The sequence below is a fragment of the Molossus molossus genome, unplaced genomic scaffold, assembly GCF_014108415.1.
Source record: "Molossus molossus isolate mMolMol1 unplaced genomic scaffold, mMolMol1.p scaffold_m16_p_9, whole genome shotgun sequence".
NCBI classification, from domain to species: domain Eukaryota; kingdom Metazoa; phylum Chordata; class Mammalia; order Chiroptera; family Molossidae; genus Molossus; species Molossus molossus.
Genome location: NW_023425403.1, coordinates 27,320,149 through 27,339,152, shown reverse-complemented (window position 1 = coordinate 27,339,152; position 19,004 = coordinate 27,320,149). Strand labels below are relative to the sequence as shown.

The window sequence follows — 19,004 nt, the reverse complement described above, 5'->3', positions numbered from 1 at the left end:
ATCAAAACAATTATTCACCATGACCAAGTGGGATTCATCCCAGGGATGCAAGGCTGGTACAATATTTGCGAATCAGTAAATGTGATAACCAACATGAAAGATAAAAATCATATGATCATATCAATAGACGCTGAAAAAGCATTCAACAAAATCCAGCACCCACTTCTGATAAAAATGCTCAGCAATCTGGGAACAGAGGGATCATATCTCGACATAATAAAGGCCATATATGAAAGACCTACAGCCAATATCATACTGAATGGGCAGAAACCAAAAGCATTTCCCTTAAGAACAGGAACAATGCCCTGGCCGATTTGGCTCAGCGATGAAAGCATCGGCCTGCGGTCCAGAGAGACGGGGTTTGGTTCCCACTAAGGGCATGTATTTAGGTTGCAGTTTGTCCCCAGCCCTGGTTGGGTCGTGCGGGTGGCAGCCACTCGATATGTCCCTTTCATGTCGATGTTTCTCTCTCTCTCTCTCTCTCTCTCTCCCCCTCTCTCTCCCTCCCACTCTATCTGAACAAGAAATGAAAAAATGTTCTCAGGTGAGGATTAAAAAAAGAAAAGAACAGGAACAAGACAAGGATGCCCTCTTTCGCCACTCTTATTTAACATAGTACAGGAAGTCTTAGCCACAGCAAACAGAAGAAAAATTAAAAGAGATCCAAACTGGAAAGGAGGAAGTGAAGTTGTCATTATTTGCAGATGACATGATACTATACGAAGAAACCCCCAAAGACTCCATCAAAAATTTACTAGACTTAATAAATGAATTCAGCAAAGTAGCAGGATACAAAATTAATGTCAAGAAATCGATGGCATTCTTATACACCAAGGATGAACTTACAGAAAAAGATACTAAGAAAACAATCCCATTTACCATTGTGGCAAAAAAATTAAGATACCTAGAAATAAACTTAACCAAAGAAATAACGGACCTATTCACAGAAAACTACAGGTCATTGAAAAAAGAAATAGAGGAAGATATAAAAAAGTGGAAGCACATACCCTGTTCATGGATTGGGAGAATTAACATCATTAAAATGTCTATATTACCCAAAGCAATCTGTAAATTCAATGCAATCCCCATCAAAATACCAACGGCATACTTCACAGAATTAGAACAAGTACTTCAAAAGTTCATATGGAACCAAAAAAGACCCTGAATAGCCACAGCAATCTTGAAAAAGAAGAACAAAGTTGGAGGGATCACATTACCAGATTTCAGGTTATACTACAAAGCCACTGTAATCAAAACAGCCTGGTACTGGCACAAGAACAGGCACATAGATCAATGGAACAGAATAGAGAACCCAGAAATGGACCCAAGACAATATGCTCAATTAATATTTGAGAAAGGTGGCAAGAGCATACAGTGGAGTAAAGACAGCCTCTTTTATAAATGGTGTTGGGAAAATTGGACAGCTACATGCAAAAAAATGAAACTAGACCATCAACTTAAACCACACACAGGAATAAACTCAAAATGGATAGATATAAGACTTAAATGTGACTCATGAATCCATAAAAATCCTAGAAGAAAATGTAGGCAACAAAATTTCAGACATCATACACAGCAGAATTTTCACTGATACATCACCTAAGGCAACAGAAACAAATGAGAAAATGAACACATGGGACTACATCAAACTAAAGAGCTTCTGCACAGCAAAACATACAATCATCAGAATGGAAAGGCAACCCACTGTATGGGAGAGCATAATGGCCAATGATATATCAGATGAAGGGGTTAATTTCCAGAATATACAGAGTGTTCATACAACTTAACAAAAGGAAGACAAAGAATCCAATAAAAAATGGGCAGAGGAACTAAACAGACACCTCTCCAAACAGGACATACAAATGGCTAAGAGACATATGAAGACATGCTCATCATCACTAATCATCAGAGAGATGCAAATTAAAACAACAATGAGGTATCACCTCACACCTGTCAGAATGGCCGCCATCAACAAATCATCAAACAACAAGTGTTGGCGAGGGTGTGGAGAAAAGGGGACTCTAGTACACTGCTGGTGGGAATGCAGACTGGTGCAGCCACTATGGAAAACAATATGGTGTTACCTCAAAAAATTAAAAATTGAACTTCCATTTGACCCAGTGATTCCACTTCTAGGAATATACCTTAAGAAGCCTGAAACACCAATCAGAAAGAATACATGTACCCCCATGTTTGTAGCAGCACTATTTACAATAGCTAAAATCTGGAAACAGCCCAAGTGTCCATCAGTAGACGAATGGATAAAAAAGTTGTGGTACATATACATAATGGAGTACTACGCAGCTGTAAGAAAGAAAGATCTCTTATCCTTTGAGACGACATGGAGGGACCTGGAAAGTATCATCCTAAGTGAAACAAGCCAAACAGAGAAAGACAAGTTTCATATGATCTCATTTATTTGTGGAATATAGTGAACATAACAGTCTGAGGAAAGGGGTAGTCCCAGAGACGTGGAAGTGGGGTACAGACTGACAATCCCCAGAAGAGGGGGTGGTGGGGGGGAGATAAACCACAAAACTTATATGCATGTATGCATGAACAGTGGACATGGACAACAAACTGGGGAAAGGGCAGGGAGGGAGGGGGAAGGGGGAATCAGTGGGGAGGAAAAGGAGAAACATCTGTAACAAAAATTAATTAATAGAAAGAAGAAGAAAGAAAGAAAGAAAGAAAGAAAGAAAGAAAGAAAGAAAGAAAGAAAGAAAGAAAGAAAGAAAGAAAGAAGGAAAGATGATGAAATCATCTACAAAACAATTTGAAAAAAATTTCTAAGCCTACAGGACGTCAGTTTCAAGACTGAAATTACTCACTAAGTACTCAGCACATCAGTGATAAAAAAAAAAAAACCTACACCAAAGCCTATCATCAAGAAAATTAAGACATCGGGGAACCAAGAGAAGATCCTATAAGTTTCCCGAAAAAAAGAAGAAATAAATAAAGGCCACATACACAGGATCAAGAGTGAGAATGATTTAAGGCTTCTCAACAGTAATACTAGAAGTCAAAAGATAACAGATTCCTTCAAAATTCTGAAGGAAAATTATTTCATGCCTAGAATTGTATACCCATCCAAATAATCAAAAAAGTTACAAAACAAACTAGAAAGCACACCACTGAAAGACTGAGTTACTTAGGCCTCAAGATAATCAGAGGTCAAAATGAGATCATTTTGAAATCTGCTCTGAGATTGTGAAATACATTTTCTCACATGCAAGATGAAAATAGAAAGCATGCCGTACCAAAACAAGAGAGCAAACTAACTCCAAGACAAAGGAAGGACATGGGATAAAGGTGACAGGAAATTCAACACAGAAGAGAATTCTCATTATTATACTCTCACTTGTCCTATAGTTTGAAACTAAGTTTTCCTTATTTAAATAAGTGCTCAAAAATCTTAATAAAATATGACCTTAATAAAAGAAAACAAACAAAAATTATTATTCTGACTATGTCACTAATAGCACTTCTTTAACAAGTACTTACAGAACGAGCCCTGGTGTGGCTCTGATGGTTGGCTGGAGCATCATCTCATATATCAAAAGGTTACAGGTTTGATTCCCTGTCTGGGCATGTACTAAAGGCAACCAATCGATATTCTCTCACACTGATGTTTCTCTGTCTCTTCCTCCCCCCACCCCCTAAAATCAATGAACATTTCCTTGGGTGAGGATTTTTTTAAAAATCACTTACAGAACTAGCTGTGCACTGTCATGTCTCCGACGTGTTATAAGAAACTTTTCCCGCCATTGTACAAAGTTCCCCAACACATCACCAGCACCTCCAACTATGCTGATCAGGTTTCCATTTGTCCAAATCTCTAGTCCAACTAGCACAACTCGAATATTTAACATAATATACATCTAGGAAGAAAACAGAAATAAAAGTATAAAAATATATTAAAGAATATCTTTTAGCTTACAATGAAGTAAAATAACTACTTAAATTAAAAACAGGACTCCTCACCCTGGCCAGTGTGGCTCAGTTGGTTGGAGCGTAGTCCCATATATCAGAAGGTGGTGGGTTCAATTCCTGGTCAGGACCCATACCCAGACTGTGGGTTTGATCCCTGGTTGGGGCACATACAGAAGGCAACCAACTGATATTTCTCTCTCTCTCTCCCTCTCCCTCACACACACAGATATTGTCATTGTGTTTTCAGAGTAAGAGGCAACCTCATTCAAAATAAGGTTCTCTCAGTAAAAATTCAAAGATCTTTTCATAATGCCAAAGTACCTTAGCCTGTCTACTCTAAAGATAAAGTAAATGCTAATATGAAATCTCCTACCTGTACCAAAGTCTTCCCACACTTATACTTTCTTTTCAAACATAAAAATAGTTGCTAAACAGACTAAAAAAAAGACCTCTGCAAGACTGAGTCATTTAGGCCCTATGATAATCAGAGCTCAAAATGAAATAACTGTTAAATTCTGTTCTGGGACTCTGAAAGGATATGATAAAATAATTCCAATTGATAGAAAATACAACTTACACTATCCAAGTAGTTTGCTAAACGAATCATCTCTTCTCTCACTGCAGTCTGATTTCTTCCCATCATGTCATACTAAAAATCAAGAAAGAAAAATCATTATCACCAAAGTAATTCCAGAAAAAAATTTCTATAATCTTCTACAATGAAGATAAAAATCCAAATATTTCCTCTGAACCAAAACTGAGGCAGTTAGACATTCACCAGTATTTCAATTTAATACATCTAAAATATATATTCCAGTGATAAATAAGAATAAAAGAAAAACAGGCACAAGTGTGAAATGAATAATATGAAAAAGCACTGAAGTCTTCATTTTTTTCTAAATTAGTACAACTAAAACATGAATTTTCTTCTCTACATTTTTATTCATCTTAATGCAAAAATATTTTCAAGCACTTCACAAAGGTAGAGTTTAAAAACAATCAAAATACATATTTAAAGGAATAAAAACAATCTAAAGGATTTCCTGACTCCTTAGGCTAAAGACATTACCAATAAACCATCTCTAAACTCTGGGCTAAATTAATGAAAGATTAACCAATGCTCACTAATTGAAATATTATATGTAAATAAAACATAGAGAAATTTAAAAGTTTAATCCTATTAAGCCAGTCGATATGACTGATACTTTTCTTTGAGACCTACCTAACCTAAATACCCATTTTAACATTATTTTTGTACAACCAACTTAATAAATAATAGGGAAAATTTTTTAAGAACGTGTGTTTTCCTCCATGATAAGGGCATTAATATCAGAATATATCAGATCTTATCAGTCACACATTTTATCACGATTCTCCTAAAAAAAGAAAAATAAATTTGAATACATTTGACAAGGTTTGATTAAGATGGAATCATTTTTATTTTGAACCATTTTCTACCGGTATATAATAAATCTATTTGGAGAAAGCCATAAAGAAAAACATTTCAAATCTTAATTTTGTCACTTATCCAAACACTCTACAGAAATATGTTACCCATTAGCTAGGGCAATATTCATGCTTGTTCATATTCCCTATCCTTTCTCCTTCTACCACTTGAAGGTAATGATCTTCTAATAAGCAAATCTAAATATGTTTTTCTCTTAATAAATATGGCTTCTTTCCCAAACTACACACAATAATGGATTTTTTTAAAACCATACAATCCTTGAAACTATCAGCTTATAAAGAAAGAAACTGCCAATCCTGTCAAGTTTCTACAAACAACTTTTCCACACAAATAACAAAGCTGGCAACAAAACAGTTCTCATAATCTGTTAAACTAAATGGCAGCTACATCTAAATCTGAAAATCCTATAAATGCTGGAATACATCAATTAGTTTTCTTAGTTAAGCACAATTCTTCATATAAATAAGGAAAATCCCTGGTATTATCCTGAACAGTGAAGATAATAAAGTTAAGAGTAAATGCTAAGATGAACCACTCTCCTCTATTCCCTCTATACCAGGACCTGGAATTTTCTATCTCTTAAAATGAAGTATAGGTCAGCTGAAATTCTAGACAGCAAAGTAATTTTATTAGGCAACAAAGCAATATCTGATTAATTGGTTACAGTCCTTAAAGTCATTTGAAAAGGTCTCAAGACTCTGAGAGGCAGTACAGTTGCACTTAAAAAATTCAACATAAGCAAATCACGCGAGAAAACAGGAAAAAAAGTCACTAGTAAAAAATAAAGTCAGAGGTAGTCAGTCCTACTGCTATATTCAGCTTTTGGTTGGTATTATGACTTTTTACTAGGCTTAAGGGAAAAAAGCCATTTTTGCTTCTAAATTACATTTCATAAAAATCAATACAAATATATTGTATATTTCTTTCATGTGATGCTCACTTCTCATCTGCTTTTCCTGAAAAAGAAGAAAAACTGTCACCAATCCTACCCTTTCCTTGTCTACGACAATGAACAGCTCCACATAGCGGGTTTGTGGCAGCACAGCTCTTCTTCTCTGTCGAAAACACAGAAGGCATCAGGAACATCATAAAGACAAAAAAATAAGTTATAAAGCTTTACACTTTGCATAGGTAATGATCCTGCCCTAATCTCTAGTCACTTATTTCATGCCTGCTAAAAACGTCATAAAATTATTTTACATAACACATCCTAGATAAAAAAATCATTTTTTTAAATGGTATCTGCTATCTTTACTGATCTAAGAAAAATTCTATTTGAAGATAATATAAATTATTCAAGTTTACAAAGTGGAATTGATTTCCTAATACTAAAACTACACATGCGTGTGCACACATATACCCTTTAACGATAAACCCCATTACTACATTAAGAGTAAAAGAGAGACTATCCACTAATAACCCCAAGCAGAAGTGAGCAACCTTTTAAAGTTTGCCACTTAAAAAAAAAGACTCATTCTGTAAATTTGTATAAATGCATGTAAAAAATAAAATAAGCTTAAATTGTATGTTTTCCAATGATTAAAGTTAAAAAGAACAATGCAGTAGTCAAGAGTAGATGTTAGGAGGGGCAATGAAAATAATTCCATAAACCAGTATGAGTTAATGAAAATATACTAAAAGAGGGACATGCCTCTTCCAACACAGCAGCAGCATCTCATATGTAGAGGATGATCTACTCCTAAAAACATTTCAATCTAAGCAACCCTTGTCAAGAGGAATCCAGGGAATCCTAATGAAGATTCAAAACAGGAATATAAGTGTCCCTTAAGTCATCTGAAATAATTAAGTTTCTAAAGCCCAATCTCTCTCTGTTTCTCCAACCTAGAACTCAAGTGTCACCATTCCAGTTTGTGTAAAAGGTACCCAAATAAAAAAATTCTACAGCTCTCTGAAAGATAGTGTAATAGATTATTATGTAGCAATGGTAAAAAGACATACAATTAGTGTTTAAGATTTAAGCCCTAGTTTCTAAAACATACAGAAGCTCTACTATGTTCAGTTTGATGGCAGAAACCACATATTGCTCATATTGTTACCCTTTGGTAGTACCTGTCATAATGTCTGGCACACAGTTAGCAAAAAACCAGCAATAGTAGTATTTGTTTCATGCATAAATATGTGACTTTTTAAAACTTTAGTCTGTGTTCATCGATAGATAAATGGATAAATATGTCACACACACACACACACACACACACACACACACTAGAATATTACTTAGCCATAAAAAAGAATGAAATCTTGCTATTTGTGACAACATAGATAGACCTAGAAGGTATTATGCTAAATAAAATAAGTCAGACAAAGACAAATACCATATGATTTCACTTACATGTGGGATCTAAAAAACAAAATAAATGAACAAACAGAACAAACTCAGACACAGAGGACAAAGTGATGATTGCTAGATGGGAGGGGGATGGGAATGGGTGAAAAGGTGAAAGGGATTAAGTACCAACTGCCAGTTACAAGAAGTACGACACAGGGAATGTATTAGCAATATTATAATAACTATTTATGGTGCAAGATGGGGACTAGGCTTATTGAGACAATCACTTTGTGAGGTATATAAATGTCTAATCACTATGTTGTACACCTAAAACTAATATAATACTATATGTCAACTATAATTTAAAATGAAAGCAAAGAAAATCCTCAAAACAATTATGCTTCATTTTTATACAATAAAAATAGCTTTCTGCATTAAGCTGCAAAACAGAACAAAAAAAAAAATAAAAACTTTAGTATGACCATGAAGAAATATATTATTTCCTTACTCGAAGTAGCTGAGTGATGCTAGCAGGCTCTTCCTCTTCATTCTTTGTTGTTTCTTTCTCTATATCCTTGTTGGAAACCCCACATTTCAGAGGCTCTTTGTGGACATCATCCATTCGATAAAAGATGTGCTCAAAATGAGAGCTGTTTTGCAGGGGTTCAATCCCATAACTCACATTCTCTATATGCAGCAATCCTCTAAGTGTTGCATTACACATACACAGTTTTTAAGAATAAAGAAAAATACACAGGAAAAGAAATCAGAAAACCTGAATTCAAGTCCTAGTTCTTAACATGTGTAAGAAAGAGTAGCATGGTATAGAGAAAAATGTAAGGCTTTTATAGAGTCCAGCCAACCTAAATTTAAAGCCTAAGACTGCTACTTAACTAGTATCACTTCCCAAACTTACTTAACCTCTCTGAGTGATTACTGTATAATGGAAGGCAATAAAGTACAGTGGCTACAAGTGTGAAGTCTGAGAACCAGGGCTTGAATCCCAAATGTTTCATACTAGCTGTGGGACTCTCAGCAAGTTATTTAACCTCTGCCTTACTTTACATTCTACAAAATACTTAGAACATTGCCTGGCACACTGTAACTAGTCTAGAAGTACTATTACTTAAATGGCAATAATCATAGCCATCTTATATAGTTGGTTCGAGAAATAAAAGTAATATTTATTAGCCCTGGCTGGTGTTGCACGGTGGTTAGAGTATCAGCCCACGAACCAAAGGGTCTCGAATTCAATTCCTGGTCAAGGGCACATACCTGAGCTGCAGGTTCAATCCCCAGTCCTGGTCAGGGCATGTGCAGGAGACAACCAATTGATGTGTTTCTCTCACATCAATGTTTCTCTCTCTCTCTCTCTCTCTCTCTCTCTCTCTCTCTCCGCTCCCCCCCCTTTCCCACCTCCCTTCCACTCTCTAAAAATTAATGAAAAAAATATCCTCGGGTGAGGATTTAAAAAAAGTAATATTTATTAGTTCAGTCAATCATGCAACCAACCAACCGGCAGTGTCATATTGCCAGGCCCTCAATAAATGTAATTTTAATGTCATTATCATTCACTTGATATGTGATACAATTTCTCCAAAACTGGATTTGCTCACTTAAATGTAGAGATAATGAGCCCCTTTTCACAGTCATTTTCGATTTAAGCAAAAGAATGTAAGTGAAAATCTTATAAAGTGCTACAGAAATTTTAAGTATATTTTATTTTAATAGCAAAAATTTAGCAGTCTCAAAAACGAGATTTTTCTCTTTAAAAATATTAAGTCATCAACTGCAATATTTTCCTAAATAAACATGCCAAGAATGATATCCAAAACATAGCTCTAAGCAACATCAAAGTAAAATCTGGTTTTGTTAAATCTCCCAAAATGACTTGATTTGGAAACAGAAATAGGTAAAAGGATAAGAAGAAGATTGAAAAAAGAACTAATAAAGAAAATTCCTTACCTAAGTCCAAAACAGTGACTAAGAGCAATGGATGAATTATAAACGCCCTCCACGTAGCCCCGATAATGACAATGATCCTAAATGATAAAAGCTGCATTATTTTCAAATACTGTTACACTGCTGAAAATCATCATAGAAACTAGAGCTAACATAATTATTTAAGATCAGTAAACTAAAATTTTTATTTATATTATTGGTATCTCATACCATCTATCACATGGCATTCTTTAGACTATTTCAGATTATCTACCACCACCCTATAAATACACAAATGTTTCGGTGGAATTCTAAAGGATACTAAGTACAAACGGCTCTACCCCAATAATCTTTAAACCTAGAAACAAAAAATGACAGTGTTATGCCATGTTTAACATTTTAACATTTTAAATCACAGTCAATCCAAGAAGCAATAGCAGCGAAATGACATCCAATACAAAAGAGGACCTTGTGGCAAGCTAATGACGTCAAGGGAAAAAACAACTTAGTACGTAGCAAAAAGAAATTATTTCGGTCAGATTATTTTCTTTTCTTCCTATAGATATATTGATTATATTAGTAGTAGTAGTTACATATTCAGCTATCTTTAAAAACTAAAGAGCCACTATCCTTAATTTGAGCAAGAAACTGGCCAGTGGAAATACAAGCATAGTATCACTCATTGATATTAGATTTCTTAGTACACAGTAAGATCTTCTCATCCTTAAAACAATTACAAAGCACAAAAACAAAAAAGCAAAGGGTATGGGGTGAGGGGAAACTAGCCCCGCCAGACATTAAAACATACTATAGGGCCTTAATAATTAGAACAGCATGCTACTTGCATTAATTGAGATACCAACCACTGGAACAGAATACAAAGTCTCAAAATAGGCCAAAGTACATAAAGAACTTTTATGATAAAAGGAGCATCTCAAATCACTGTGACAAGGATGTACTTTTAATAAATGGTGCTCAGTCCACTGATTAGACAGCAAGAAAAGGATAAAATAAGATCCACACTTCACACCATACATAAAAATAAATTCCAAATAGATCAAGAATAGATTAAACATAAAAAATGAAACCATACAAGAACTAAAAGAAAACATGGGTGAATTCCTCTTTAACCTGGCTGTACAGAAAGTGTTTCTAACTATCACTCAAAAGCTATATACAACATAAGACTGATAATTTTTTCTAACCATAATATTAACATTAATTAGAAAGTAAGTTTACAGAGGAGAGACCTGTAAGGCAGATAACTCCTTAACCAAATGTTAATGCTGTCAATAATTGGGCTAACTGCAGCATATGCTTACTGATTTGATACACTGAGAACCACTCAGTATCCTTTCAGTGGTATTCCTGTCAAAAATACATAACCTGAATCTGATCATGAGTAAACATCAAACAAACTCAAATAGCAGGACAGTCTAAAAAAAAAATGAACTATAAATATTGTGAACAAAAGGAAAAATAAGTATTTCCAGATTAAAGAAGTCTAAAGAAAGATGTCTACTGAATGTAACAAATGAACTTGGATTTTCTTTCGTGGATATCAACAAGACTGACTCCACCTTTGTGGCCTTAATTTCTTGTAAATTTTTCATGCTGTGAACTCTGACTAATCTCACTAGTTTCATCCAGCATACCAAAGCATAGTTAATGATTATCCATGTTCTTTAAAGCTTTACAATATGACCACAGAAATTCATGTCAGTAATGGGCCAGAATGCATGGCAAGAAAGATAAATATCAAACTAGGTGCTGGCATCAACTGTAAGCAACCATCCATCACAGACCACCAGGAGGTATGGTTTCTGGCACACACAGCAGTCATTGTCCCTGTGTCCTGTCAATCATTAGTACTTAGCTATACCATTTAAAACATTTACTTTAACAACTACCTGGTAGGGGAGACGAGCTGTACAGATTGTGGGACTGCCTTCCATTTCAATCCTATCCCTATAGGTAACTTACCCTACAATAAATTCTGTTACACTCTATGGAGTTGCCTGCCTCATTTTTCAGTCTCAAGATACCTTCTTGTTTTGGTAAATACTATACCTTCACTCTACTGTCAGAAAGCTATAAAGGAAATTACTGGGATAACAGACCCCCCCACCACCAAAAAAATATCATTAGGTTTGTAAATTAGATCATAGTATTGCTTCAATATTAAATTCCTAATTTTGAGAATTGCATTATGATTACAAAAAAATTCCTTGTTTTTAGGAAATTTACATTAAGTATTTAAGAATAAAGGAATACCATGTCTGCAACCTATCTTAAAAGGTTCAAAAAAAAATAAAGAAGAAATTATAAAACAAATGTAGTAAAATGTTAACATTTTGAGAAGGTATGCATTAATGTTTTATATTACTCATGCAAATTTTTCTATAAGTCTAAATGTGAAAAAAAAACTTTTTAAACAGTTATACCCTAAACAATATCGGCTGAATTTCAAAACTGTACAACTTGTTCTCATGTAGGGCAATTTATAACCACTAATGTTTTTCTTCCTAGTGTTCTATAGTTATAACTTTGATATTGCCTTCTTCTCACTAAAGGAAAAAACTACTCTCTTCTATTACTGATGAGGTAACACTTATGTGATAGTAACACAGTAACTCATAGCACTCAAAAGTTAAATGTTTCTAGTTTCAGCTATAACATAAGCTCTCTTATTTGACATGACTGAAATCCAGCATTTGGTCACTAAATCTACTAACCTGATGGCATTTTTTTAATAACTTGCTTTTATTAAATAGTTCCAAAGCACCCAATTGACCTTTGTGAAAAACAATAAATTATATTTTGGAAGTTTAGAAAAAATCTACATAAATTGTATAACAGTAAAGGTACAAATAGCATAAACAGTTTTGGAAACACACAGATTCTAAGCAAAAAGCTCAACTAGTAGGAGAAGAAGTACACTGAACTGCTAGAGAATAGCCTACCAGCCTCAAGAATCCAGTGAGGCTTGGGCAGTCAATATATTTTTGGAGGACAAAGAACATCAATTAGTTAGGGGAATTAATTAAAAGAAATTCCTAATGCATTTACAAGGTACCCCAAAGTTCTAAGATATAGTAATCTGGAGTTTTATTTCACACAGTAATTCACATCAAGTGGTTATTAAAACTTTGCTTCTTTGTGATAAAAATGGCCTTGTTGAAGATACTGATGCTGAAAGCCACATAACAGCTTTACAAATTACTTTTATCTTAAATAACAGAATCATAAGGGAAAGTATTTAAACTTTCTCAGCGTAAATTAACTGCATTTTATGGACAAAAGTATACGTCATTATAGTATCTGCCAATATAGCTATATGCACAAAAACCCAATACCAAAGTTTTCATTGGTATAGGATCTGAAATCTACAGTGGTAATTTCATCTATCTGAACAATATTCAGTAACCAAGAAATAAATGAAAGATGCCATCTGTCTTAGTTTGTATTTTTCAAACACCCAGAAAAGCAAAATTCTATAATATTTTAAGATAACAGTTACATAGATTTCTCATGGAAATCTATTTTCAGCAGTTTTAAGCATATATACTTTCAATAATAACAAATAATAATGATACGTATTGAGTTAAAAATTGTCAAAATGACTGTTCTAAAAATCTCACAAATGTTAACTCAGTTAAGCCTGCTAATAACTCCACAAAGCTGTAATTATTATTCCCATTTTAAGATAAGGACACTAATACACAGACAGGTTAAAGTAACTTGATCAGCAAATTAATGATAGTGCCAAGATTCAAGTCCAAACTGTGTGTATCTCCAGAACCCATGCCAAGAAACTTCTCCAAGAAATAAGAAAAGTCTTTTTGAGATCGCTGCTTTTGTTAAATGGCATAGTTATCTTTGGATGGATGACTGGATGCATGAATGGATGGGTCGATGGATGATCTATAGTCTGGTTTATGCTATCATGTTAATTTAAGTTCCTCTACTACTTTGCTATTTAACAACGAACAAACAGTACATTAAGATAAAGGAATTAGAAAAGGATAGGGCTAAGTCAGCATTTCCTCAATTTTTTAAAAGTACTAATTAATTCAAATAAATTAGATTAATCAATAAAGACTAATTACTCTACAATAAAGGCTTTGCCTTCTATTTATCTGAAGAGTGCTGTAAACATACATAACTAACAAAAACAATTCAAGCTAGCAAAACATTACAAAGGGGAAAAATAACACATGTGTAATGGGAATAAAGACTTCTTGTGAAAACCATTGCAAAAGAAAAAAATATACAATACCTAACTGCCAAAACGCATTGAAAAACACTCTCCCCGAATAAAACTAGAAATGTTTACACTCTACTTAAACACATAAAGCCAAATCGACATCTGCCAATTTTTTCTAGTATTCCTGGCCAGTTCTGTCCTTAGGAATATTCTGTTCTCTGATGCAGAGAGGACCACACCTCTTTAGGAAAGAACTACTTTCAGTGAAACACTGGAACCTATAACAGCAAACCAGTGTTTGTTCTTTACTAAGTACTAATGACAAATCAAATGGTTTAATAAGGAAGTAAGATGTGCTTTTGGAGATAGTAAATTTCAGCAAAAAAATAATAATAATCTACTTTCAAAATATATCAAACTTTCCTCTTTCTTTATCAGTAAGGTTTATCATTATTCAGAAGATTATTCTCCAGGTCTTTAAAAAAAAATAAAACACTTGACTACTGAGTACTTGGAGATCTGTAAGGTACAGTTTAATCTGTATCAATGCACCCACTACCCCCAGGACAACTCCATTTATTATAATGTCAAAGGTGACCTTTAAAGATGTGAGATGTACCAGTCCTGAGTACCTAAGCAGAAGTCATTTTAAAATTTTAATTGTTTTAAATTCTGCTATAGGATCAAGAATAAAATATATTACCTGTATTTCAGGATAGTCAGAGATCAGAGCCCCTTCCTTGTTATAGGTATAAACTACAAAATCTTTGGGCAAGAGGTCTCTGGAAGAAAAATAAAACACACCATTTAAAATTATTTTATCTATATACAACTAAGAACACAACTCATAAGGCATTATTCCTAGAAGAAATGATCAGGAATAAAAACTTTCACCCAATATATTATTATTTAAAGAAGGAGCTATCATAAAAGTAAAAGCTCACAAATGGACTTGTGTCTGAAAGCACATGCACCACTTCCTCACAGAGAATGTTAAATTGTATATTTCTTCTATGGTCATACGATGCTGGTTACAAAAGTAATAATAATAATAATAACACAAATAATGTCCTTAATTTTTTCTGATACATCCCACAGGAAAAGCATAAATAAGGTTATATCACATTTCTAGAAGAAAAATAAGTACTTCTATTCTTTTCTAAAAATCCTATATAAACAAGAAGGACTCACTGCCTTCACCTCCTAAGTACAGAAACAAAATGTGTCAGTTGTTGGAGGAAACAAGTATTGCTGATTCCTGAAGCTTCCCTGTATATTAAGGAAACTCAGTAGTGTAAACCACATATGTAAAGAAAGGGTTCTCTTTGTCAAAGAAAAAAATATTCAGAGACACTTGTTAAAGATGAGAAGGCAGACTTGTATTCAGGATCACCGCGATAGGTACAGGGACCACTGCAATGGCATGTGACAGTGGGGGAAATCAGGCTCCACTCCAAATGAAGCATGGGCAAGTGGGAATTTATGGCTAAGGAGCTGGGTAGAGGTCAGTAGAAATAAAATTACTAAGAGGAAACATCAAGGGGTAAGGGAGGCTCTGACTAAACTGGCCTAACAGATTCTTACTGAAGATTGACCAGGGTGATTAGAGATCACTTAAGGGTGGTGGAGGATGAAGAACCTGTTCAGACATCCAGAATGATCAGATATCAAAGGGGGTGAGAGGGGAGGCTTCTGCTAAACTGACTTATCAGGGTTCTTGCTAAAATTGGCTTTCACAAGAAAGTGCACCAATGGGCCTAATGAAGGTTCAGGAGTCTGACTAAAGTTTGGTCAAGCAAAAACCTTCATTTGCAGCTGAACTGGAGCAGCTCCACTATCAGTTCCTCCTTATCTCCAGGGCTTAGGGACAAGTCAGGAATGCAAAGTGCTAGCTAGTGATTTATAAGCACCATTATTTATGGTTCCAAACCTTCTAAATGCCCTGGAGGCATTCAGGACCAGTTTATCTATATTGTTTAGAAATGGATAGGTTGATAGTTTGCATGCCTCTTAACCAAGCACACAGCCTAACTCTGGCTAAATGACCAGCGTAGTATAAAAGACCCTCTCTGTAAACTTGTGCCTGTGCTCCCCTGAAAATTTGATGCATTACACATATGTCAGTGTTCTGTCCAACTGAAAAGGACCCTGGGGGGGCTCTGCCTGGAAGTTTTTGAACCCCTTAATGATTACTTCCATTTCCTTTTTCCTGATGTACTTCTTTATACCTAGTGAGTGAGTGAGCTTGGGAATAGCCTGTGGAGTCCTGAGTCCTTTCAACCATCCAATCCTGTTCAGTCAGTGCACCATTCATTCCCCCTTCTCTCACTCATACACACCCTTTGCTCTCTCTTGTGGTGCATTTGAAACGAATAAACTGAGATACTTGGCTGTGCTCTGCCCTCCTTCCTCTTTGGAAGTCACCTCCTGCCCAGTGACAGCACAAATTCACCATGCTTCTCCAGAAACAGGCCAGCCAGCATGTAGCACTGACCATGAATGACTACACCTGCCTAATACTCGATTCAGGATTAGGTCCATCAGGTTCTCATTCTAAGCTAAATCCTCCAAACCAGTCCTTATCAATAATAAAAGTGATGTTTTTTGTGTGTTTTTTTTATCCTCACCCAAGGACATTTTTCCATTTTTTGTACAGATAGAGTGGGAGGGAGAGAGAGGAAGAGAGAGAGAGAGAGAAACATCGATGTGAAAGGGACACATCGAGTGGCTGCCACCTGCACGACCAACCAGGGCCGGGGACAAACTGCAACCGAGGTATATGCCCTTAGTGGGAACTGAACCCGGGTCTCTCGGGACCACAGGCCAACGCTCTAACCGCTGAGCCAAACTGGTCAGGGCATAAAAGTGATGTTTTAACTTCCTATTTAACTTACTCTTCTATTTTATTTTGAAATTTGTCAGCACAGGCAGAGAAAAGGTGTGCTACCTTCTTTCCCACAACCCCAGTCCCTGTGATTACATACGCTCCTCTGCAGGGAGGGTTCACAGCTTTAACCCAACTCTCAAGGGAATCGTGACCTCAAAAAAATTAAGACCGCTATTCTAGAGGCAATGGGAGGAAAAATAAGCATTTACTTGAATACAGTTACTCTTTTATTGAACTTCATAATTTCCCCATTATTGCAGCAAGTGTATCTGAGTCATTTTATTGGAAACTATCTTAACTTCTTTTCATTAGTGATCACCAGCTTTGATGACTGCCTTTCAAAGACAAAGGCCTAACAACTCTTACAAATACCTGGAAAATTACTATTTTTCCCACCAATTCAAGAAGCATAGCAATGTAGAGTATACACAGCACATATAAACCAATCAATTTCAGGTCAAATTACTTGAAAGTACACCCCAGCTTGAACACTTACAAACTAAGTGATAACCTTCCTGAACCTTAGTATTCTTATGTATAACAATAAACAGTGCTCTACAATGAAGTTGTTATGACAATACAATAAATGAGATAAAGGTTATAAACATGTTTTATAAGCTGAAAACTTTGCAAACATAGAAACAATAATTTTATTGAAAATGTTTTATTAACAATCAAACAACAAGTGTTGGCGAGGGTATGGAGAAAAGGGGACTCTAGTGCACTGTTGGTGGGAATGGAGACTGGTGCAGCCACTATGGAAAACACTACGGTGTTAACACAAAAAATTAAAAATTTGACTGCCATTTGACCCAGTGATCCCACTTCTAAATATATACCCTAAGAAACCTGAAACACCAATCAGAAAGAATATATGTACCCCTATGTTCATTGCAGCACTATTTATAATAGCTAAGATCTGGAAACAACCCAAGTGTCCATCAGTAGATGAGTGGATAAAAAAAGCTGTGGTACATGTACACAATGGAATACTATGCAGCTGTAAGAAAGAAAGATCTCTTATCCTTTGAGATGACATGGAGGGACCTGGAGAGTATTATGCTAAGCAAAACAAGCCAAACAAATAAAGACAAGTATCACATGCTCTCACTTATTTGTGGAATATAATGAATTAAACAAACTGATGAACAAAACTGACCCAGAGACATGGAGGTAGGGTACAGACTGACAAACCTCAGAAGAGGGAGTGTGGGGGGAAAGAGATAAACCACAGAACTTATATGCATGTATGCATAACCAATGGACACAGACAACAAAGCTGGATATGGGGTGGGAAGGGATGGGGAGGAGGGTGTCAAATTGGGGAAAAAGGAGAAACATCTGTAACAAAAACAAATAAATAAAAATAATTTTTAAAGAAAGAAATTTTTAAAAGAAGAACATTTTTTATTAACTAACATCTTGTAGAAAAAAAGACTGGGAAAAAATATTTACACCTAGAAGATTTCTGGAGACTTCTAGTCAAGATGGCAGCATAGGTAAACATGGCATCACATCCTCCTACAACCACATAAAAATTACAACTAAACTACAGAATAACCATCATTCAGGACTGCCTGATATCAATCTGAATGGAAGTACAATTACGAAATTAAGGACTGGTAAAGGAGGGACGGAGGCACGAACAGGCTGGTCCCACACCCACATGTGGCGGATAAAAATCAGGAGGAGCCCTGGCCAGTTTGGCTCAGCGGTTGAGCGTCAGCCTGAGAACCAGAGAGTCCCGGGTTCAGTTCCCGCTAGGGGCATGTACCACAAAAAAAAAAAAATCAGGAGGATGCCTCAGCTGTGAAGATCCTCCCTGAGGAGTAAGGGGTTCCTATCCCACACCAGGTTCCCAGCTCAGGGTTCCAGTGCCAAGAAGAGAAGTCCCCATCACTTCTGGCTGTAAAATCAGTGGGAACTGAGGCTGAGGGAAGCTGAGGCTTCTGGAGTCCCAGGAAGTTCCTCTTCAAGAGCCATGGCACAGACATACTCAAACTCACTCCTTCTGGGCTCCACCGTTGAGGAGGCAGCTTGAAAGGCACCAGAGATATGAGGAAGAACTGAATGGTTCAGCATTAGGGCGAGCGCTGGAGGGGCAGCTTTCTCCTGAACAGACTTGCTTTGGGAGGCTGATGTTCCTTTGGTGAGCCCTTCCCTATGGCGGCTGACATTTGCCATATCTGGGACTCTAGCAACCTGGCTCACATTGTTTGCCCCGCCCTGGTGATTCCCTGAGGCCCTGCCCCACCCAGCTTTCAGGCTCACGCAAGCT

At 35.9% G+C, this 19,004-nt stretch overlaps 1 protein-coding gene across 1 annotated transcript in view; it reads right to left on the bottom strand.

The window, feature by feature from the left end:
* The window catches only part of ADAM9 (ADAM metallopeptidase domain 9), a 131,277-nt gene that overhangs the window by 92,656 nt on the left and 19,617 nt on the right, over window positions 1-19,004 (bottom strand). The window contains exons 4-9 of the mRNA XM_036250160.1: window positions 14,543-14,621; window positions 9,657-9,733; window positions 8,200-8,395; window positions 6,391-6,456; window positions 4,511-4,582; window positions 3,712-3,881 (exon numbers count right to left, since the gene is read on the bottom strand). Of these exons, the coding sequence (XP_036106053.1) occupies window positions 3,712-3,881; window positions 4,511-4,582; window positions 6,391-6,456; window positions 8,200-8,395; window positions 9,657-9,733; window positions 14,543-14,621 (660 nt within the window). The remainder of the gene's footprint in view (window positions 1-3,711; window positions 3,882-4,510; window positions 4,583-6,390; window positions 6,457-8,199; window positions 8,396-9,656; window positions 9,734-14,542; window positions 14,622-19,004) is intronic.